General features: G+C 38.1%; 2 protein-coding genes across 5 annotated transcripts; one reads left to right on the top strand and one right to left on the bottom strand.

Annotated features, from left to right (window-relative positions):
• Window positions 1-2,464: 2,464 nt before the first annotated feature.
• LOC132183004 (protein CELLULOSE SYNTHASE INTERACTIVE 1) lies at window positions 2,465-6,114 on the bottom strand. Of its 2 annotated transcripts, none has more exons than XM_059596387.1 (2): window positions 4,143-6,114; window positions 2,465-2,888 (listed from the first exon to the last, which is right to left on the bottom strand). In XM_059596387.1, the coding sequence occupies exon 1, from the start codon at window positions 5,925-5,927 to the stop codon at window positions 4,179-4,181; it is 1,749 nt and encodes a 582-aa protein (XP_059452370.1). In that variant the 5' UTR covers window positions 5,928-6,114; the 3' UTR covers window positions 2,465-2,888; window positions 4,143-4,178. The 2 variants fall into 2 exon arrangements, with proteins under 2 accessions (XP_059452370.1, XP_059452371.1); XM_059596388.1 differs by lacking the exon at window positions 2,465-2,888 and adding an exon at window positions 3,400-4,010.
• A 4,702-nt stretch (window positions 6,115-10,816) lies between these two features.
• Window positions 10,817-21,638, top strand: LOC132181204 (uncharacterized). 3 transcript variants are annotated; one of them, XM_059594319.1, is made up of 14 exons: window positions 10,817-11,093; window positions 11,177-11,814; window positions 12,125-12,285; window positions 12,553-12,613; window positions 15,584-15,649; window positions 15,727-15,812; window positions 16,103-16,166; window positions 16,814-17,026; window positions 17,582-17,647; window positions 19,896-19,975; window positions 20,060-20,183; window positions 20,284-20,334; window positions 20,628-20,690; window positions 21,209-21,638. In XM_059594319.1, the coding sequence occupies exons 1-11, from the start codon at window positions 10,952-10,954 to the stop codon at window positions 20,172-20,174; spliced, it is 1,692 nt and encodes a 563-aa protein (XP_059450302.1). In that variant the 5' UTR covers window positions 10,817-10,951; the 3' UTR covers window positions 20,175-20,183; window positions 20,284-20,334; window positions 20,628-20,690; window positions 21,209-21,638. The 3 variants fall into 3 exon arrangements, with proteins under 3 accessions (XP_059450302.1, XP_059450301.1, XP_059450303.1); XM_059594318.1 differs by having other exon boundaries at window positions 20,284-20,348; XM_059594320.1 differs by lacking the exons at window positions 20,628-20,690; window positions 21,209-21,638 and adding an exon at window positions 20,421-20,621.
• Window positions 21,639-22,605: the final 967 nt, after the last annotated feature.

Genomic DNA, 22,605 nt, shown 5'->3' with positions numbered 1-22,605 from the left:
ATGCTTAGAGTATTACAATTTTTATTATAAGTCGCTTACAAATTAATGTGATAACGCATATATACTGGCTAAGAGCATCTCCAACAGGAGTTATAACTTAGCTTTTTAGTTAAATATAGCTATTTTGTCCCTCCAGCAGTCATTGTAAAATAGCATTTCTTCCTACAGATGCTACAGTAAACTTTCATATTCGAAAGTTCACGATAGCACTTGTTAGCCTTATTTTATTATTCTTCTCTCCCCTCTTTTTCTTTCTCTCACCAGATCATCTTCTCACCGAAATATCTCATAACCCAATCTCAGCCTCTCTTTCACACTTCATTTTGTCAATTTCACGCTTCTCTCTCACTTAACCCATCAAACCCAACACCGATTTCAGCTATCTGCACATGTACTATCATGTATGTTTGTTAACGTGATAACTATCATGTGAACTGACACATGGCAATTCATATTTTTGTGGTTGAAGTGGTAAGTGTCACTATGTGAGCTACCACGTCAATCTGTTAAAAAAATTTTAATTAAAAATGTAATACCCCTACCAACACTATTCCATAGTATCCTAATACATAATATAAAGGTGGAGTATCAATCTTGGACTTGGCTTGATTTACAATGTGCTACGATAATTTTCCCACTTGAGTCCCTGTGAGGGAAAGTATACAGAGTTGGTTATTTTCTCCTGTAGTCAATTTCAACTATTTTAATTATAAAAAAATAAAAAAAAATAAAAAAATAAAAAAAAAAAACATTTTCCTATTTTAACTATCAACTTTTTTCAAAGCGAAAAACACTATACATTTTCACTTTCACTCTCAAAATTACGCTTTTTGACGTGACAGTGAAAATTACCGTGAAATCTAAAATTCAATAGTGTTTCATCCAAAATTTAATAATAATTTTCACAAACACGTCAAAGAATGTGCACTTGAGAGTGTAACATTTCCCTTTTCAAAGCACCTACGTCAACTTTCACTATTACATATGATGTTTCCTTTTCAAAGTTCATCACCCATTTTTGAACTGAAGTAGCCAAACGCATTTATATTTCCACCCAAATTTAGATCACAACTGTCCAAAATAAACTTTGCCAGGCGGGTATGAATTCTCTTTACAAGCCCATGAAAACCTCATTGTAAGAGAGAGAGAGAGAGAGAGATTTTGGCGGGGAAAAGAAGGTGGGAAAAGGAGAATTATACCTTCAAGTTCGTGTTACATGAGAGAGAGAGAGAAGCTTTACAGCTACTCCATGCAGTTGCTTTACAGGGGTATGTATCACGGGTAATACGGCCCTGAAAAGTGAAATGCTTTTCTTTGATGCAGTGGGAGGAGGGAGCCAAACACAAACTAAATTAAAGCCTAGTGGGGAATGCAATTTGCAATGCAAACACTTGCATGTCAACTTTGGGAACAAGAACGACAACAAGAAATGGACCACACATTAATTCAGACGGATGTAACATGTTTCATATATATGTACATACATATATATATATTGGTGTTGGAATATCTTTTCCATGTGAGGTCACTGTGAACTTCTTATTCTACTCGGGACCCGCATTTCTTGCCCCCTCTTTTGTACCCTCCTTCCCTGCATCTACGCCGAGCCTTCCTCACTTCCCATTTCTTCCTTTCTTTTTTGCCCTTTTCCAGATTCTCTACATCTATGTGACCCACCCCCCAACATATATATATATATATTCTCCGAAATATCTCTCCCACCCATCAACCTTCTACACTCATTCTATACCCTAAATTTTTATTAACCTTTCAGATAACACATGTTAGACACTTCTTAAGAACCACACCACACCCCACACACACACACACACACACACACACACACAAAATTTTCTCACATTTCACATTCACTATCCGAATTGATGATTCTGGGAGGATCTTGGAATTTTGTCCAATATTTTTTAACAGCAGTTCTCCGGTGAAAAATTTACTAAAACAAAGCAAAGCTTAGGGCTTTGGTGGGCATGAGCATTTGAACAGGGACCCAAATGCATTGAGAAAATAAAAAGAAGGCACTAGTATGTGGGACCTGACCACTATCACCAAATCTGATGAAAGGGCCAACTCAGTATTACAGGAACGAAAGACCTTCATCATTGCCATTGATTCCCTTATCCCATTACCCACTCAAAAAGTGTAATCCTTGAGCCCCCAAAAAGCTTTAGGCTTTGGGTGAGTGCTATTGGCTGCAAATTATGTACCCTCAAAGCCTAGTCTCCATCACCATCATCATCATCATCTTCTTCATGGAACCCTCAAGTTCTCACTGCTCATGCAATCCAACCAAAGCCAGACAGATGTACTAAAAGCTTGTAGCAATTTTACTGTTTCAATTGCTAGCCAACTTACCATCTCAAAAAATTCAAACAAATTACCGGAAATCGGAATTGACGCAGAATTAATCAGAATCAAATCGCATCACCAGAATCCAACACTAATATGCTAGTCAAAAAGCAAACAGAAACAATTGCACTCTTTCTAACTAAACCCAGTGTCCATTACAATTAAAATATGACTCTTGGATATAGATTATCAAACAAAGAATTAAAAAGAAAAAATAAAAAATAACAATCAAAGTAGCAGCCTCTTTCTTGCAGCTTCATGGATGAAGCAATTAATAAAATAAATACAGAAAAAAGCAACCAAGGATACTCCCTAAAACCGCATCCATGCTTTTCTTTTTCTTTTTTGGTTATAATATTAAAATAAGTAGATTTTTTCAATGACATATTATAAATACTTTAAAATAATATTTAGGTAAAAAAAAAGAAGTTGGAGTATACGAAGTGTTTGTTTGTTTGTTTGCTGCTTGTCCACGAAAAGTGTTTCTCATTCTTTGACGGTTAGAAAATCCAAACGGACCCCTCCTGATGCATTAAAAAAGCAAAAGTCAGGAAAAATAAAAGAAAAATTAGATCGAATAAATAATATTAATATGAATGTGGTACATGTCACGTATAATTAAGTCAATGGTCCAACATTTAATCTCTTCACGAGTCAACAATTTACACCATTAATGTCAAACTGAAGGTGTAGATGGATGGTAGTTAGTGACATTTACACTATTACTCTATAAATATTTGTCAAATTATAATTAGTTAATTTTTTTTTTGTAATTACTTGTAAAACTCAATATTATCTCATAAAAAACCAAGATAAGGGGATGTTTATTAGGATGTCATCAATCGCTCGGGAGTGATGAAAACCGACGTCTTAACTCTCTAATAGAGGCGGTCTTGAGTTCGTGAAGAAATTCTAAAATCACGAATTCCCTGTTATTAGGTTATCTGAATAACACAAAAATTCAAATCCCTAATAAAAAAATAAAAATAAAAAAAAAGACTATGAGACCATCTATTCTATTCTCTTAAACTAACTAATTACCGCATTATTCAACCAGCCTAATAATAGGAATTTCAATACCACATGGGCATCTTTATGGGTTTGCTCAAATGATATAAATTTCAACAATTTAGTGTCCAAATTGCTAGTAATTTGGTCAATAAATGTAAAAAAAAAATAAAAAAAGAAAAAAACTATGAAAACCACGTACCCAAACAAATCTCAAACAACCCGCCTACTTGTTGAGACAGGTAGACATATAAATACTCAATTATATTTATTTATCTCTCAAATTACTAGCAATGTAAAGTACAAATAATATCCAAAGCCTTGGGCAGGATCAGGATCCAAACTGTCACAGTTCTTGGAGTGGCCAAAGATTCCTAAGACTTGCCACGTAGGCTAAAAACAGCAAGGGACCCACAACTAAATTTGGTCCTACCAAATTGATAGATCAGGGGTACCAGAAACACATATAAATCACGGCTTTGTTGATGATGGTATGATGAAATCTCCCATTTTTAGGCTCAGGCCTAGGCACAAAAGTAGAGACCCGGGACCCACTTGAAGGGGCCCCCAATCCACAACCTAAGGGCAGCGTTGTCTTTTTGACAATGGCCCCGGCGCTAAAGAGAAAGAGCTCAGACCTTTCACGCGCCAACCACAGTTACACTAATTAATTTGTATACAATAATTAATTATTATTTTTTTAATAATTTGCATATGAAGTCTAAAAAAATAGAAATTCCCATAATACCCTTGCCCAAGGCAATTGTTACCTGTTCTTTGGCGGGTGGGGTTAGTTTCTTTGCTGGTTATTCCCTCCAAGTCCTCCGGCTGAAAATGGTGTTGATGAGCCTATTCCCGGAGAGTCTTTGCAAGGCCTTGTTAGCCCCGGCGACGTTCATCTCCGACAGCCTTTGCAAGTGGTGGTGGACCCCGGCAGCCATCAGCCTTTTCCTACAACCCTGGCTGGTCCCTCCGCCTACCACCGCCGCCACCACCATCACCGGAAAAATCTTGCACTGCACCACCTCGTTCTTCGGGTCCAGCATCTGCACCAGCCTCATCACGCTCTTCTCGTCCCTCACAAATTCCTTCCGGTTCGACCGCACCGTCAAGAGCGAACTCAGCGCCTCCGCCGCAGACTCCTGTAGCCCCACCGGCTTCGGGGACTCCATTAGCTTCACCAGCGAGCCCATGCAGTCCCCAATGGCCCGCTTGTTACCGTCGCTGATTGAGAGACTGGCGAGCAAAGAGGCTGAGATTTGCTGTAGAAGTACATTTCCGTGTTTGATAAATTCGCCTAACTTGGTTATGAATGCGGTCGATGATGATAGAATCCGAGTCGAGGAATCGAACCCAGAAAGAGAGCTTATAGCTCGGAGAACGTGCTCCGACGTGATGGGGTTAGATACTTCTTGGATCAAAACCATCAATCTTTGTACCCCGCGTTGTTGTACGATTAATGCCCGGAAATACTCGCCGGAAGAGGCTAATAAGGATATGCAATTCGCAGCCTTTGCTTGCGTGGAGCTTGTGCCTGAGACCAGTAATTGGATGAGCACCGGTACGGCTCCTTCCTCTGCTAGAGAGTTCTTGATTTCCTCTACATAGGCAACATTCCGAATTGCTCCCACGGCGTGCGATTGAGTAACCACCGACCCAGATCGGCACGCCTCGATCAGCACTGAAACGCCGCCGTAGGCCGAGACTGCCCACGAGTTTTCGGGATCGGCGGTGATGGCCTCGACCGCCGCCGAAGCTTTCTCCTTCATAGGCATCGACCCAGTGTCGAGAATCCGAAGCAGAGGCCCCAGACCCCCTTCTTCGAACACGCACTTCCTGGACTCGTCGTTTTCCGAGGCGAGCACCGACACGGCGGTCGTAGCGTGTTCTCGGATCGATTTGTTGTGGTTGAAATCCAGCAAGTGAATCAAATACCCGATGTTTCCTTCTTTGGCGACCAAGCTGGCGGATTTCTCATCCCTGTCGAGGAGGTGAAGCAAGGACTCCAGAGCTTTGTTCTTGAACTCGATCCCGCCGATTTGCAATCTGGTAAACAGGTCCCTGATGAAAAACACCAAGTCTTGTTTGGAAGAGCAAGGACCAGGTTGAGAGAGAACGATGGCATTTGACTGGTGGAGCACCCCAGATCGGAGCAGCAAATCAAGGTCGTGGAGAGAGTGGGAGAGAGAAGCGGAGGCCATGTCGAGGTCGCTCTGCATGTGAAGCTTGCCGCCGGAGAAGTCGGAGAGGGAGCAGAGGTCGGAGAGGGATGAGAGGCGGTGGAGAGTGGAGAGGAGGGAAGGGAGGAGGGAGTGGATAAGAGGGTTTTCGGACCAGTGTGGGGAGGAGGAGAACGAAGAGACGGAGGAGGAGAGGGATGTGAGCTTGGAGTGGATGGTTTGCCAGCGTCCGGTGAAGGATTTGGCGGTGAGGGAGGAGAGGAGGAGGACGGATAGGAGGTTGGTGATGAGGGAGAGAAGGGTTTGTGGGGAAGAGGAGGGGGGTGTGGTGGTGGTGGTGGCGACAGCGGCGGCGACGGCGGCGGCGGGATTCATTTGGGCTGGAGCTCAAGTGGTGGTGGCGGTGAATACATGTGAGAGAGGGAGGAAGGGGCGAGCGGTTTGCTTAGAGGAAAGGGTAAACGTAGGTGGCCATGACAATGGAGAAAAGCGAAGGTTAAAGGAGGGCACTCAGGCGACTGTGTGGGGTTGGGAGAGTGTGTGAAGTCTGTGTCATTGTGTGTGTGGGGTAAAGAGCAAACACAAGAAATAGTGTAGAGAAATTTTCTGTTTATTATTATTATTATCATTATATAAAATGAGAAACAAATACAAAAAAAAACAATTACTAGGAATGTTTTTTCATTTTTAAGAAAAAAAAAAAAAAAAAAAACATTCGGAGATGTGTTGATAGAGGTTCTTGCCCCACACCAAGCTCTCCTTTGTATGCTATTATCGTTTTGTGCGGCCTTACAAAAAGAATTGGTCGTTTATGGTTCTTCCCAGATCATTTACTATTTTCTATTTCTTATTTTGACATTATCTTTTTTTTTTTTTTTTTTGATATCTGTTGGGAAATCACCCGTCCATCCCTTGATTCACTTCTAATTTGATTTCTTGTAACTCTTATTTCTTTATTAAAAAAAATGTTTAATTTTTATTTTCTACCTATCATTTTTGTCCTTTTACAAGTAAATTTATGATGGAATTAGTGAGATTTACAGAGTAATTTATTATTATTTTTTAAAATAGATAGATAAGTAATATACAAGAGAATGACATCAAATACAAATCTTGAATAAAAAATAAAGGAATAATATTTTAGAAAAATTGAAAATAACAGCTCATTTTCATAAGCTATGAGCCTTGAATGTGGACGAGGAGCTATCTCATAAATTAAAGAGAATATTTTTCAATCCGTGATGAGGTGACCATAGTGAAAAGTGCCAAATACAAGATTTATTTTATAGTTTAGATTAAATTATAAAAATAAATAAATTATTTTTAAATATTTTGTTACATTATTACGGCATTTTAATATTTTAAACAATGCTATACTTTGTACACAGTTCAATATAATAAAATAAAATTTTGATATGAATTATTTCCATTTTGTTAATTTTTTTTTAAAAGGAAAAATCATTTAAATCTCATTAATAAAAAGGATCACAAGCATATAGCTCTTACATCACAAAATTAAAGTACAAAGCTCAGAGAATGCAAATTATAACCGAAGCTACAAGGTTACAACATCATAGACACGTACATAACATTCTATCATTTAAGATCTATCTATTATTTCAACTTCTGCTAACCTATGACTAATCTTCAAATGAAATAACAGATCTACTTCAGGCAGACACAATTCAATGCATAGATAACGCTTATTCCTCAGCCATGAGCGCATAAACGTCTGTGCTAATACTCATCCTCCTCGACCTGAAAGTCAAGATAGAGTTCTCGTCCACAACCAAGGGTCTAGACTAACAACAAATACCCCCACACATTTTGTTAAATATTAAAACAAAATAGAAAGATTAATGGATTGTAGTAATTTTATCTACAATTGTAAATGATTTAATGGAGCCGCCCTAGTTGGGTAGAATCCTTTTGTGTAGAGTAAATAAATAAATTGATATAATTCAGTTACCCACCCAACCATTAATTAATTGGAAATATTTTTACTGTCAAAACTTATTACTGAATGGGCAATAAAATCAATAAATATGATTGGTTGAAATTTCTGAGATAATAGTAATTATTTTAAATTTGGGTCGCCCTATTATAAATATGAACAATAATTAAAACATTTATAAATTGGAAGCCCCACGGTCCAAGTCAAGGTCTCTCATATTCATTAGTGTCTGCTAGAAAGCGGCCGAATTATTGAAAATTAACACACGGCTTGGAAAAAATTGATTGCTTGACTCAAGCTGCATGGTGATTAGTGACTAGCCCTTTGTACACGATAAAGCGTCTAATTTCTAACTATGAGAGAAATTTAGGGCAATCTATCCACCTATTCGATAGATAAATTTCATAAAAATTCTATCATATTTGCTGTTCTAAAAGCCTTACGGCTATTTTGAGTTTTTTTTTTTTTTCTTCTTTTGGGAGTTTAATGGGTAACCAGATCCTCTCCGGTTCTTTTTTAAAAAAATGACAAATTTGTTATTTCATATATTTTTTAAATAAAATTTTACCTTTTTATTTAATAGAACATGCTCTTTTTCTAGAACTAAAAATAATCCAAATTTGCCTTATGGCTATTGATCTTTGAGTGGGTGGATTTTTCTATCGAGGTGTGAAGATTTCTAGCATTTCAACTATCGACTCGCATGGGACAGGTTTCGACGTCAGTCGAGGGAAGAGTTGGGAGTTTAGTTTTGGTTTCCGACACTTCGGATGCAATCAAGGTGGAATGTTAAAATATTAATTTCAGATCCCTACTATGCACAAATCTTTTGAATTAGTAATCATATTTTCTTTTTGTTGTGTTGCATTTTATTTTATTTTTATTTTTTTGGGTCCTCTTTGTATGAAGCATTGAACTCACGAACATTCCATGTGAGCTTTTCAAGGTCGGGCCTTGGCTGGTGTGGCCCTAAAAAATGATAAAGAGTTTGCTGAGCTGGGTCAGCATCATGATGATGCATTTTTTGGGTTGGGTGTTGGGCAGTGTAGGCCTAGTGACTCACAAACTTAGCTGTCTGGGACACCCAAATTATTTCTATTCTCGCCCTAAAATATTAGGGTAGGTGCAAAAAAGTATTTTCATTTCTTTTAATTCAATTTATTAAATTAATACATGGTTTTAAAGCGTGGGATTTTCACATGCATATTACATAGTAGGAATCTAAATCCTCCAACCAATAAAATGCAAGATTCCATTTTAACTTGTTATATTACAATGTCAAAACACTATATCAAGTCATCTTCAACTACCCTAAATTTTAATGGAAATTACATCTTTTAGTACAACCCCTACAAACTGTCATCTAGATTCCGTGAAATTCTTATGGTAATCCAGCCACCCCATATATATATTTTTAAATATTTTATTATTATTTTTTAATATTTAAATACTATTTTATTATAAATGGGACACGTGGCAAGATAATGAACATTCAATTGAATTGGACGGCCTGGATCCCTAATTTCATAAACTGGAATTCCTAAGGGATCCAGATCCTTATGACGCAGTTCTCATGTTATCGATCACGTCAGCTAATAATTGATTAGGCAATAATTATGTTAGCTTGTGATAAGTGCCACATTAGTTAGTAATTAATGTAATAAGCGTGATATAAATTGTTACGTCAGTTTGTAAAGTAGTAAAAATAATTATACTCAGTTTTTATTGACTTGTTAACCATATAGTTTATCATTTTATTAATTATGAATTGTTACATTAATTTGTAAGAAAATTACAATAAAAGTTGTAATGCCTCAAACATTTTCCTTTTTAATCAAGTGTTCAAGATCAAATTACTTCTTGGAACAAAAACCAAATATATCCTTAAAACCTAACCATTACCAAGAAAAAAGGAAACTTCAAGCCCTAACACACTTAAGTTTTCAATTTCTATGAGAAAAGATAATTAAGAGTGTTGGGTAATGGATCGGCCACAAACAGTCCAACAGACCTCTAGGCCTAGGCCAATATGCAAGCCCACTAAAGACAGGCCCATGCTGAGATATAGTGACCAAGACATGACCAGTCCACCGATGGTATAATACTCCTTCTATTGAGGGTACAATGGTCCTTAGGCAAGTGAAGAAAACCCACGTGGGATACGTCCAGCGCCCAAGTAAAGGCCCACGTTCAACAGAACATGGCCTAGTTGTCAGCACCGAATCGAGTGACGTGTGTCCGAGAACAAATCGAGAGCCCACATTTAAGGCAAGCGTGTTCAAACCACCCACTAACACACTCCACGATCTCAAGATCATGGAGTAACCCACAACCCACGATCCACTTCGCCAGCATTGCGCATAGTGGATCCTCAGGAACGTGAGGCTAAGAATCGGAGAACGACAACTGCTACTTGATGCCTATAAAAGAGAAGGTCCAAATCTCTCAAGCTCTTATTGCTTACTTGCTCTCCATCTCTCAAATCAAATACTAACTTAGTATTGGAGCTATCCTCGCCGGCACACTCGGTAGCTCTTATTCTAAATTTTCTTCTTTTGCAGATCAACGACTCCTCGGATCCCGTGCAAAGTCACTTATTATAAAACTATCATCAACAAAGAGTAATGTTAAAAATTATATTTTTATTTTACATGAATAATATGAAAATTCTAACCAACTATAAAAGAGAAGCTCCAAATCTCTCAAATCAAATACTGACTTAGCATTAGAGCTATCCTCGCTAGCACACTCGGTAGCTCTTATTCTAAATTTTCTTCTTTTGCAGATCAATGACTCCTCGGATCTCATGCAAAGTCACTTATTATAAAACTGTCATCAACAAAGAGTAATGTTAAAAATTATATTTTTATTTTACATGAATAATATGAAAATTCTAACCAACTATAAAAGAGAAGCTCCAAATCTCTCAAGCTCTTGTTGCTTACTTGCTTTCCATCTCTCAAATCAAATACTGACTTAGCATTGAAGCTATCCTTGCCGGCACATTCGGCAGCTCTTATTCTAAATTTCCTTCTTTTGCAGATCAACGACTCCTCGGATCCCGTGCAAAGTCACTTATCAGAAAACTGTCATCAACAAAGAGTAATGTTAAAAATTATATTTTTATTTTACATGATTAATATGAAAATTCTAACCAACTAATTCTTATTAAAAAAAATTCAAAAATAATTGAAACTAATAGATCAATATTGTAAAATAGCTGTAAGAAAAAAAATAAAAATAAAAATAAAAATGTGACTTATAGTTGTAACGTTAGCACTTGGCAAGCGGCTAATGGACAGAACGAGCCTGTTTGAGCAAAAGCACCGTTGGTCCGTCATCCGTGCCAGCAAGCTAAAACCCTCCTTATACCTCTAACGCACACAGAGCCCAGAGGGTCGAGAGAACACAAAGGAAGGAGGGAATCCGCAAAAACCCAGAGAAAATGGTGAACAAAGCATGGAGAATAATCCCAAGGCCACTCCTGGAAACCGTGCTGAACAACCACGCCCAGCACCACCGCGTCCCTCAGCCTCTCATCCTCCACGGCCCTCGTGGCGCCGGCAAAACCACCCTCATCCTCGAACGTAAATCCAAATCTTTTCAATCTCTTTCTCTGAAATTTTTGTTTCACTCTCTTCAATGGTTTGCTTTTTTTTTTTTTTTTCAGGTCTACTGGGCGAGTGGAATAAAGGTCCTCACGTCACCGGCTATATAGATTTTGCGGAATCGATCAAAAACCATCACCCACAATTCAATCAGTCGTTTCCTTGGGCTTCTTGGTCCATTTGCCCACCACCCACTTTGACAAACTGCCGGACCCAGCTCGAACGCACCCTCGAATCAATGGCCGAAAAGGGTGTCAAGCTCGGCACCATTGGCTCCCACCAGATATTCACCACCCTCAACAAATGGCATGGCCTCAACACGGCGCTTCGCCGCGTGATTCAGGGCAGCAGTGGTTTGAAAAATGCGGTCTTGGATAAAGCCTCAGGCACGGTGTTGTGGGATCGGGCGGTTTTCGCACTATCTGCTCGATGTAATGCCAAAGAGATTGATGGGGTTTTGGGTTTGGGTGAGAAATGGAAGAGTTTGTCGGTGGAGGAAGCTTCGTATTTCAGGGAGGCGATTCTGGCACTGAGATTGGCGAAGGAGGTGATTAATGTTCAACAAGGGTGGAGGGGTAATGCTATTGCTCATTTGAATAGGACGGGCGGGTTTTCGAGGTCATTAGCGCATTCATGTACCGATTGGCCGTGTTTGTTGCTGGAGTTGTTGTCACAAGCTGCTGAAATTGATCATTTTCAGGTGAATGACTGAAATTTTAGCTACATTTAGAAGCATGTGCCCCCAAATAATTTATCGAATAGAAAACCTTCACTAATACTGTGTTTCCTAAGATTTTTCACTCCTACCATACCGTGTTTGCTAATTCTAGGCTGGGTAGTAAATCCGTAAGCTAAGTTTGGTCTCCAAGGTGTTTTGTGGTATTCTTTAATCTGTTCATGCTTGTCAGGTATAGTTGGAGTGAAAGAAATTATATTTGTGTGGTTTTGAAAAGTGGCTGCTGCTTTTGTGAAGCTCTAATTGATAGATGTTTATGTGTCATATTGGGCAGCCAAAGCTGGTCATTAACAATATCGATGTCCTACGCAATGCTATTCTAAATGATGATTCATCAGTCTGTGCGTCAATGTATCATGACAGTTTGATATGGAGAATAATTGCTTTGGGTGCAAATGAGCGGTGCCTGCCTGTCATCCTTGTTACATCGGATAGGTTAGCTCCATTTCTATTCAGCTATGTTATTTTTTACTTACTCTTTACATCATACAACTTAATAAGCATTCTGCCTATGCGTTAATGCTTCTGCACCTTAAGAATGATTTAAGAAATAAATAGTTCATCTTTAGGTTCATCCATGTTCTTGCTTATTTCCTTCCTTTTTTTTTAAACGTTATCTAAAGTTTTAACAATACGCACTATTATTGTTTTTAAGATTTTTACATCCTTTTTGGAATTCTAATCCTTAACGATATGCCTCAGCTACTATTCATACCGAGCTTACATGGATTTTGGATTTCCAGATATATTCATCTCTCGCGAGGTACTCAAACTAACACTACTTAACTCTTTCTCTCTATTTGTCTGTCTGTCTGTCTCTTTTTTTTTTGATAAGTAAGTAGTTGACTTTATTAAAAGCGTAGGCGCCCCGAAGTACACTGGAAGTATACAAGGAAGATCACCTAACTAGAAAGGGAAAAACGTACAAGGAAATCATTATAGCTAATCGAAACCGGAAAAACAAACGCTACAGTCCAAAGATACAGAGTATGAAAACAATAGGATAAAAAGTCCTCGAAAGACCTCTCCACGTCCTCGAAGCACCTATTATTTCTCTCTCTCCATAAACACCAAAAAAAGCAAGTAGGCACCATCTTCCAGACTGCAGCACTCCCCTCCCTTCCTGCAGACCACCAACATGCTAGCAACTCGAAAACCCGACCAGGCATCACCCATGATAACCCAAAACGGCCAAAAAAGGCACTCCACAAAGCAGACGCCACCTCACAATGAATAAAAAGATGATCCACCGTCTCCTCACTCTTCTTACACATCCAACATCTGTTTACCACAATCACATTTCTCTTTCTGAGGTTATCTAAGGTCAGAATTTTCCCCCAAGCCGCCGACCACGCAAAAAAAGCTGCCCTTGGAGGAGCCTGTGTCCTCCACACACTCTTCCAGGGGAACCTCCTCCCTTCCGAGCATGCCAAGGATAGAAAGAGAGACTTGACCTTGAAAGTACCTCTTTTGGAAGGGTTCCACCATAATCTATCTTCCGACCCTCTTCTCACTCCTGTAGAATGTAACACCTGGAAAAAAGAGGCAAAGGCCTCCACCTCCCAATCATGAGCCGCCCTCAAAAAACTCACGTTCCACTGGTTGGATCCACTTAGCATCTCCACGTTATCCGCAACTGAGGCCTCCTTTGCACAAGCAATACTATAAAGGATCGGGAAAGCTATCTTGAGAGCTGAATCTCCACACCACCAATCATGCCAAAAGCTAATCCTAGACCCATCCCCCACTACAAATCTCGTAAAGCCTTTGAAAGTTTCCCACCCTTTCCTAATATTCTTCCATAACCCTACCCCAAGCATGCCTCCAGGCTCAACTGAACACCATCCTCCCCATAAACTTCCAAACTTCGCATCTATCACAACTCTCCACCAAGCATCTCTTTCCGACCCATAACGCCACAACCATTTCCCTAAAAGAGCGCGGTTGAAGACCAATAAATTCCTGATCCCCAACCCTCCCTCCTTGATCGGAGTGCAAACCTGTGACCACTTCACCAAGTGGTATTTGAACTCTTCGCCTATCCCTCCCCAAAGAAAATTGCGTTGAAGCTTCTCAATGCGCTTAGCAACACTCACCGGAATAGGGAAAAGAGACAAGTAATAAGTGGGCATGTTAGCAAGAGTGCTCTTAATAAGGGTGACCCTACCCCCTTTCGACAAATACACCCTTTTCCAGCTGGCCAACCGGTATTCAATCTTCTTGATCACTCCATCCCAAATATGCTTGGACCTACAAGAGCCTCCCAACGGGAGACCAAGGTACTTCACTGGCAAAGTAGCTGCCTCACACCCTAAAATGCCGGCTAACGAAGCCTCTTGCTCCACATTCCCCACCGGGATAAGCATCGATTTAGCCAAATTAACCTTCAACCCGGAAACAGCCTCAAACAACAAGAACAAACTCCGCAAGTAGCGTAACTGGGCAGGCCTAGCATTGCAGAAAATCAAGGTGTCGTCGGCAAAAAGAAGATGGGAGACTGTAGTGTTGCCAATTTTGAAGCCTTCTAACAACCCCCTATGAACCGCCGCCGAAATCATCCTACTTAGGACCTCCATCACAAACACAAACAGCAAAGGAGAGAGAGGATCCCCTTGTCTCAAACCCCTGGAACTACTAAAAAAACCTTTAGGAGACCCATTTACCAGAATCGAGAATCGCACCGAGGAAATGCAATGATGAATCCAGGAACACCAAACCCTTCCAAAACCACACCTCCTTAGCAAGTACAACAAGAAGCCCCAATTCACATGATCGTAAGCTTTTTCCAAATCCATTTTGCAAATGACCCCTGGCTCCCCAGATCTCATCCTACTACCAAGGCATTCATTAGCAATCAAGATGGGATCTAGAATCTGCCGACCTTTGATGAAAGCATTTTGCGACTTGGAGATAATCTTGTCCAACACAACCTTCAATCTATTTGCTAAAACCTTGGCAATAATTTTGTACATACCTCCCACAAGGCTAATCGGGCGGAAATCTTTAAGATTGATGGCACCGGGAGTCTTTGGAATAAGCGAAATGAACGAGGCGTTGAGGCTCTTAACAAACATCCCGCCAGCATGGAAAGCATTGAAGACCCTCATAATGTCCTCCCTCACCACATCCCAACAAGCTTGGAAGAACGCCATAGAATACCCATCGGGGCCCGGTGCCTTGTTACTATTCATCTTAAACACGACCTTTCTAACCTCTTCCTCTTCAAAATCTGTCTGTCTGTCTGTCTCTGTGAGTGGATTCTCATCTCTGAAGCAAGTATGGAAGAAGAACTGCTGAAATTCTTTGCATCTCTATTGTTTCCATATGTACTTTTCTCCACCGTTTCTTACTTTTATCACTTTTTATTTTTCAAAACTTCCCAAATGGAAATGAGTTTTCTAGTTCAAGCTCTAGCTTATGAAATTGCGCTTAGTATTCCGCATTTAACACAGCCAACCGGAAATAGTTCATGATTGTATTCTATAGTACCGGAAGCAGAATTATTTTGATGCCTTCTCAGTTTTGGGACTCCTCAACTCCAATACACACCTACACTTAATAATGTGTATGTCATCTGCGTTTGTCTTTGTTTATGTGTCCTTCACTTCGGTTTTTGACAATCAATCTGTCTGTGTGGGATATACTCAATGGATTCTTACCTCTGATGAAATATATATGTGCTGTCATAATTCCTTAATTTATATCACTCATTTCAGTTTTGTTTGATCTGCAGATGTTTGGATGGGCTCTTCAAGAGGCTAAAATGCATATGGTTACTGACTATTTCAGTCATTCAGAGGCAAGTAAATTGTTTTTATTGTTGAAAGAAAAACAATTTTTTAGAAAAAAGAGAACTAATTTTTATTAAAATTGCAGTGGACGGTGATTACTGAGGTGCTTGGGCCGAACCCTCGACATCTATTTGAGCTTTATGCTCTTAAACAAAGTAACTATTATCAGAAGTAAGAATCATTGTTCCTTGGTTTGCCATGTTATCATCTAGCACATTGATAAGTCAGATCTTGCTTCAAGAACTAGATTTTGAGTCTAGATATATGGTGAGGTTATCCCTATATAAACATAATGAAAATCATTGATTATCATTGAATTTGAGCTGTACAGTGACATGGTAGAGTGGGAGATACATTGTAGTTACCATATTTGCAGTCCCATATTCAAACTTTGAAGGTCGTCATTTTCAGCTGAGGCTATGCACCGTTGATTAATTAACCCTGTTTATGTTCAACTGTAGGGTGATGGGCGAGGAGGGTAGTACTTTTGAGGACATCATAGATGCATATTTAGCATATTTGCAAGTAAGTTTGCATCTCGGTTCCATAGGGACCCTGATATTGTCTTTTTCTAAGATTTGTTAGCTTTGATGAAATTTGGAGTACATCTAGACTAACTATTTAACTCATTAGCACAAAGGAAAAGCATCTAGGCCAGTTATTTAACATGCTAAATGAATAAAACTCAATACCTGACGTTATGAGTTTCGCTGATTTGTCTCTTCAAAAGTTTTTGCTTCTTAAATGCCCTCTCATCTCTTAATTTCATAGGTGGATATAGAGTGGGCTTACATTGTGATGATGGGATGATGGAAGGGTTAAAGCTTCCTATGCAGAACACAATAAGAAAAATCAAGATTGCTTAGACTTTTGGGTCTAAGATTCAAGCTCTCTAACTTTGTGTTGTCTCTCATTTTCATTTATATGACCCACCCTATAGCATGAATATCTATGCGATGCTATTTAGATTGAATTTTTCTTTTATAAAATTGAGTGCTGCAGTCTGCAGATTTGTGTTCTTAATTAGCTGTTATTGTAGGAAATTGCATGTATGTTATTTATGATTTCTGCATTCATTTTCTCATTTTCCTGTTAACGTTTATCACCTGCTTCATTTTCTGTTGTATGTGCACTAAGAAGCCTAATTTGGTGTTCTTTTTACATTATTTCAGATTAATGTTGTGAACCCTGCTATGGATAAAGCATTGGGACTCTTGCAAAAGTTTGCTGTTGATGCGCGATGTGGAAAGATTTCAAAAGATAAATTACGGTTTGGTGCACCTTGGAGACATCCTCCAAAAACTAATGACCCCAACCTGTGCATCGAGTGGGCAAAGCTTCAACTGATGGATTTTGTTCAGTGTCTAGTCAATACAGAGTTTGGGGTAAATTTATCCTTTATATGTCATCTATTTGGTTTCTTTAGGCTCTATCTTCTTCTTAGCGAAACTAGTTATTCTGATCATAACTAACTGAAATTTTCACTGCATAATGTGATCGTACGTACTATCTTGTGGCTATGCCGTGGCTTCATTATTTTTTTCAACATAACAATTAAAACTTCATCTAATTGCTACTTGATTTTCTACTCATATGAGTTTGATATGATACTTGTATTTGCGTCATATATTGAGTTTCTACTTGTTTATCACTTTGCTGAACGTAAGAAAAAGGAAATGAAAGAGGGAAAAAACCACTGAGACCATTCAGGTTTGAAAATTTGAGACCTCTTCTGTTGCCTTACTGTCTACATCATGTAATTAGAAAATTTAAGTGCATGTTCACATTGTATGTTTATATATGATACAGTTTTTAGGTATTAATATTACTATCTTCAGTATTATCATTAGAAATAATCAATTTCCTTAACTAACAGTTGGAGGATGCATTAAGTTTAATTTGTGATCTTTCTTTTTATTTATTTATTTATTTTTATGCAGATTAATTATCTAGCTGACTGTAGTCTTGAGATTTTTGAAGATCCTTCTGCTGTTGCAATGGTGGAGGTACTTTTCTCATTGTTGACTTGTTTGTGATTTCATGGATTTAACTGATTTTTGCACTTTTTACCTGGTCCTGAATTTGTGAATCTTTGGGCGTAATTTTCAAATTTTCTTATGTAAATCTATATTAGTCCAAATTACGAACGTTCAGTTGAATTTTTGCTCTCTCTCTCTCTTTTTTTTTTTTTTTTTTTTTTTTTCTTCATTGACGTTCTCATGTTACTGATTATACTTAGTTTTGTTTGTTTGTTTGTTTTTTTATTTTTTTTATTTTTTATAATTATTTTATTGGTAAGTTACATGCACCCGGTGGGAACATGAACCCATGACCTCACCCTTCACCTTGCTACGAAGGGAGGAAGTACCATTTGAGCAAAAGCTCATTGGTTGTTTTGATGAATTTTTGAATTCTTTTTCCCAAGAAAACATTTGCCAAAACTTTTTTTTTTTAATAAATAATTCATATCATTGAAAAGTGCAGGGGGCACAATCCTAGTACACAGGATGTAAACAAAGAGAAATCCCATCAAATACTAAAAGAAGAACAATAAGCCACAAATTCAAAAAAGTTTAAATATTATACGCCCTTGTCCAAGTAAAAAAGTGATTTGTCCAAGAACTCTTAAGGTCTTCCGTTGACTCTTCACAATCTTCAAAATATCTTGCATTCTACTCTCGTCATATGCTCTACATTAAGCACAATGGAGCTATCCTCCAAAGAACTAGAACTGAATGACTTCCCTCCTAACCTTGCCAACAATCTAACAGCTCTATTACCCTTTCATGCATAACCCATTTTACTCCAAAGAGGGTCAAAATTGCATAGCATAATTCTGCTGCCACTTCAAAATTAAGGAGAAAATGATCTATAGATTCTCCACTCCTTTTACTCATGTTGCCAAAACTTATACCAAAATATATTCATAAAAAAATTATACTATATATATATATATTAGAAGTACTGAAAAAATCCATTATTATTAGAGTAGACGAAAATTTACATTTTTCTTTCCAAATATTCAAGAGGCTGGATTTCATTATATCCTAATCTATCTTCAGGTTAATGTCACTACCATTTTGTATCTGAGCCTTTTCCAGATAGATGCATTTGGCAAACATTGATTCCCTGTATTTTCCATATACAAAATGGTAGTTACATTAACCTGAAGATAGATTAGGATATAATAAAATCCAGCCTCCATGTATTTTCCCTTTTGGGGGGATGGTGTACTAAGGAGGTCATTGGAGCTTATGGGGTGAGCCTTTGGAAACACATTAGGAGAGGGTGGGATGTTTTCTATAATTTTACTAGTGTAGATGTGGGTGGTAGCTCTCGTACCTGGTGCTGGCCTGATATATGGTATGGAGAATGTCCTTTTGAAGGATTCTTTTCCAGAGTTATTTTGTCTTGCAAGGAATAGGGATGCAATGGTGGCTGACCTTAGGAGTATTAGCAGTGATATGGATCATTGGGATATTAACTTCACCAAGTTGGTAGATGATTGGGAGGTGGACTTCGTTTCCTCTTTCTTCAATGTTTTGTATTCCACTAGAGTGGGTCAGCAGGGTAATGATAGATTATGTTGGATGGAGCAAGAATTTCTAGGACCATTTGGAACATTTCATTTCTGAACAGAAGAGCCGTTTTCATTTTCAATGACCCTCAAAAAGATCTTTTGATGTTAAATCTTTCTACAAGGTTCTTCTTCCTAACATTGACCCCCCTTTCCCTTGGAAGAGCATTTGGAAGACTAACACTCCTTTAAGGTTGGCTTTCTTTACTTGGACAGCTTCCCTTGGGAAAATTCCCACTTTGTTGTTGTATGTGCAAAAAAAGTGAGGAAACTCCGGATCATCTTCTTCTTCATTGTGATATCGCTAGAAAGTAGTAGAATATGGTTTTTCAGATGTTTGGGGTAGAGTGGGTTATGTCTAAACGGGTGGTGGATCTTTTGGCGTATTGGAATAGGAGAGTCAGCTGGAATGGCATCATTATTGTTTGGAATCCAATTTCTTCGTTTTTATTGTGGTGCATTTAGAGAGAAAGGAATGCTTGAAGCTTTGATGATCAAGAGAGAACAAGCTTGGATCTAAGGGCTTGTTTTCTTAGTCTTATTTGAGTGGATTTCTGCTACCGCCTACTCCTTGTCTCTAGCTATGCATATTTTTGTTCTCTTTTTTCTTGTTCTTGATTTGATGGGTGTTTTCTCTTGTATAATTTCTGTGTACTTTCCATTTTTTTTCTCCCTAGGTCGGTTTGCTGTATGCACAGCGGGATCCATCCTTTATTCGGCCCATATCTAGAGGGATTCAGAGGTGTCTTGTGAGATGGTAAGAGATTTTATTGTTAGTGAAAGTACTTGAAAATGATCATGGCATTGTTAAATGTTTACTTATGCTGATATTCGGTTGCAGGCTTGTCCAGCAGCGGATGCAAATGAGTTTCCAAAACTTACTCCAGTATCTGTGGCAGCGAATAATACGTGGACGTAGCTATCGTCATTTGATGCTAGAAGCAGGCTATAAATAGAGAATTGGAGTATGTCAAATGTCTAAATAGTTGTTTGTGAATTCTTAACCAACCATGATGCCCCTTTCATTTCATTGTATAATTAACAATTCTGTCACTTGCCCTTCAGGTTTCTTTTGGCAAATTTATATTCACTTAGTGAGGCAGGTAGCTTTTTCAGGTATACATAAAGATGTAAGTAATTTTCTGGTTATAACTGTTTAGCGTTTAAAATGTTTATTTGATCCCTGCACTTTCTATTGCCAGGAAGGCAATCTGCATATGCAAGAGCTTTGAATAAGGTTCCTGTTGTATGCTTAATTTTACTGAATTCCTGTGTGCATAGGTGGGAATTCAGTGTATTGATCTGATTTACTATGATGAAGTTTAAGCCTCAAATATCTTGCAATAGCATCTTTTGATTTGTATATTGGATAGGCTGTTAACTACTAACACTTTTTTTTTTTTTGTCAGTTTTACACCATACAGGCACTGGCCAAATTGGCCATGGCTGATTTCTGGAAGTTTTGATGTACTGTAAGATTTTTCCTCCTTGTCCTTGTGTATAGTTTCTATATGATGCGTTTTGATTATTAGTGGTGATTCACATCAACTTACATTTATAGTAAACAGTAGTTTTTTTCAGAATTTTTTATGTAGGAGCAGCTAACAACGATCAATTGTTGTTCAACATAGTAACATCGCTAGTTATGGATCTGTAAGACATGTTTGTTAATGTGTTTTGGGAGATATTTTTTGTTTTTAGTTTAAAAAAGTGTTATGATATATAATTTTTTTTTTTTTTTTTTTTTTTTTTTCGTGTTTTGACGAATGTTTTGTGTTTTGGTTATTTGTTAATGTTTTTGTTTTGAGAACAGAAAACAAATGACTGAAAACGAAAATTTAACAATCCTTGCCTATCTCAACGAAAATTTAACAATCCTTGCCTATCTCTCTCAACGTTGTTAGTACTTCTTTTAACTGTAGATTTTATCTTCAACTACCTGCAACATTGATACCAAGCATATCTGTAACATCAATTTATCTGTATGTAGGTTGCTGGAGGATGTCCTTTCTTTACAATAAAATTGAAGACTCAAATGCTCCCATCAACCAATAGACATTTTTGCATTCAGAGATGACTCTGGTTTATAATAAGGTGAGTCAAGTTGGCACCATTGCTGTGAATTGATCAAGGACTAAAAGCAAGAGTTCACTTGAATGTATGTATGACTTGTATATACATCCCGAGTGTATATTTAATTTATTGGGGGGACTCATTTTTGAAAATTTGAGTGTAACCATTACTCGAGCCATCTTAGTTGGTCGATTCATGACCGGACTAGCGTCCGGGACCAAAACAACAGATTAGGGTTTAAAATACTACTTTTGCTATGTTATTTGCGGAGAGCCCTTGTATTATGAGGTTAATGTCTATACTATTGCTTGGGCGGCCATAATTTAATTTGAAAAAGGCTTCCAAGAGATCATGCTCATGGACCAGCTCTTTTGGTGTATTCTTTAGTGGTATTAGAATTTTTTTTTTCCTTCCCCTTAATTTTGGATGGTTTTTCTTTTGGTCTATTGAATTGACATATGATTGTAGAGCATTTAATTTTCTCATGCATTATTAAAAATACATATGGGAATCACGGGCTATAGGAATAATTGTCAATTTAATAAATTGAGTTAGTGATGCAGCGTGGTGCAGTGGGTAGCAGAATTACCAAACACAAAACTCACAACTATTCTTAAAACGAAGAATGAAATCATTAAATTGAGGCAAAATAATAGAAAACTTAACCTTTGAGCGAGTTGAAACCCTACCATAAAAAAGTGAAATACACCAACTCTACCCAAACACCTTCGAACAAGTTAAAATCTTCTTCTAATGGAACCTTGCGATTAAGCCCCATCCACCGAATGTCTCGGATTATTATATGATGCAACACTCAATCGAACGGAGAATGACCAACCTTTCGACCAACCCTCTTGTGAAGTCTTCTTGGTCGAATAGGAATCGATCGACCTTCGGCTCCTCTCATTTTCTTCATGGACTCAAAAGTACAATTTGGTTTACATCAGTAATTATTAGTTGCAAATCTGTAAAATCTGATAGATGTCAAAACGATATATCCACTAATCGACAGTGATCACCACAGAAATAGTATTTTTTCTCAAAAACTGGGCCATGGAGCCGGGATTTATGGCTTTTGCCTCCATAATCCATGCTTGACAGCAAAGAGCATTATTGCAGGTGAATAGAAATTTAACATAACGTTACTACTTTAACGAGAAGGTCGAGCTGTAGCCTTTTTGCTTCCAAAGGGTGCCTCGATTTTATACTTTTGACAATTTTCATAAACACCAAAAATTTCCATACTTCTAGCTGAATTCCATTTCACTCTCACCAAATGCTAACAATGGATGACAATCAGAGGCTAATTGGGCA

Source organism: Corylus avellana, chromosome ca5 (genome assembly GCF_901000735.1).
Source record: "Corylus avellana chromosome ca5, CavTom2PMs-1.0".
NCBI lineage: Eukaryota > Viridiplantae > Streptophyta > Magnoliopsida > Fagales > Betulaceae > Corylus > Corylus avellana.
This window is presented reverse-complemented; position numbering and strand designations above follow the sequence as displayed.